Below are 695 nucleotides of genomic sequence, written 5' to 3'. Positions count from 1 at the left end.
GCCTGTGACATCAGCAATCCCCCCCCCCAAAAAAATAGGAAAGTCTCTCCGGAGGAGTCTTTAGAAAGTTCCGGCAGGACTAGGCAATCCAGGTGAATTCTTTCATGGGGCCGCGGCTGACGTCCGGCGTGCACTCTTCGATCTCATCGTCCTCCAGTATGACGTCGTCCTGAGAGGTCTCCGCCTCGTCCTTCCACTTGATGTCGTCGTCCTCCTCCTCTCCTCCAATGTCCTCGTCCACCTTCAGCTCGTCTACGTCTTCCATGTAGTGCCCTTCGCCTGAGTACATGGCGTCAGGGGAGTGGCCGCCGCGGCCCACGCCTCTTCCCGCACAGTCCATGCACACCCCGTGCCTCCTCGAGCCGTGCTTGATGCCCACGCTGGCGGCAGACATGAAGACGCGGTTGCACACCTTGCACACGTACTTCTTGTCCTTGCTGTGGACCTGGAAGGAGACAAGAGGAGGAATTAGTTATGGAAGAACTCGGGACAATAAGAGGCGTGTGATTATCTGGAGACATTCTTTATACCTCCCATTCATCTAACGGCCCCGCCCCTGGACACCCCCAATTCACACATAAGACAATCTCATACCAACCACTCCTTATGGGGGCAACACACACCGACCACATGTTACAATGTGATTCCTATACTCCTCGGCGCCATCTAGTGGCCAGAATTCAAATCTCATTTAC

At 55.0% G+C, this 695-nt stretch overlaps 1 protein-coding gene across 1 annotated transcript; it reads right to left on the bottom strand.

Annotated features, from left to right (window-relative positions):
* Nucleotides 1-34: 34 nt before the first annotated feature.
* On the bottom strand, nt 35-472 carry LOC108803543 (zinc finger and BTB domain-containing protein 46-like; the record flags this gene model as incomplete). Its single annotated transcript, XM_018575376.1, has 1 exon — nt 35-472. A coding segment is annotated over one exon (393 nt), but the record flags the coding sequence as incomplete, so codon positions are not given.
* Between the last annotated feature and the right edge of the window lie 223 nt (nt 473-695).

Source organism: Nanorana parkeri, unplaced genomic scaffold (assembly GCF_000935625.1).
Source record: "Nanorana parkeri isolate BGI_ZX_2015 unplaced genomic scaffold, ASM93562v1 scaffold3849, whole genome shotgun sequence".
Lineage (NCBI taxonomy): Eukaryota > Metazoa > Chordata > Amphibia > Anura > Dicroglossidae > Nanorana > Nanorana parkeri.
The sequence above is the reverse complement of the archived record's forward strand: the minus strand, read 5'-3'. Positions and strand labels throughout refer to the sequence as shown.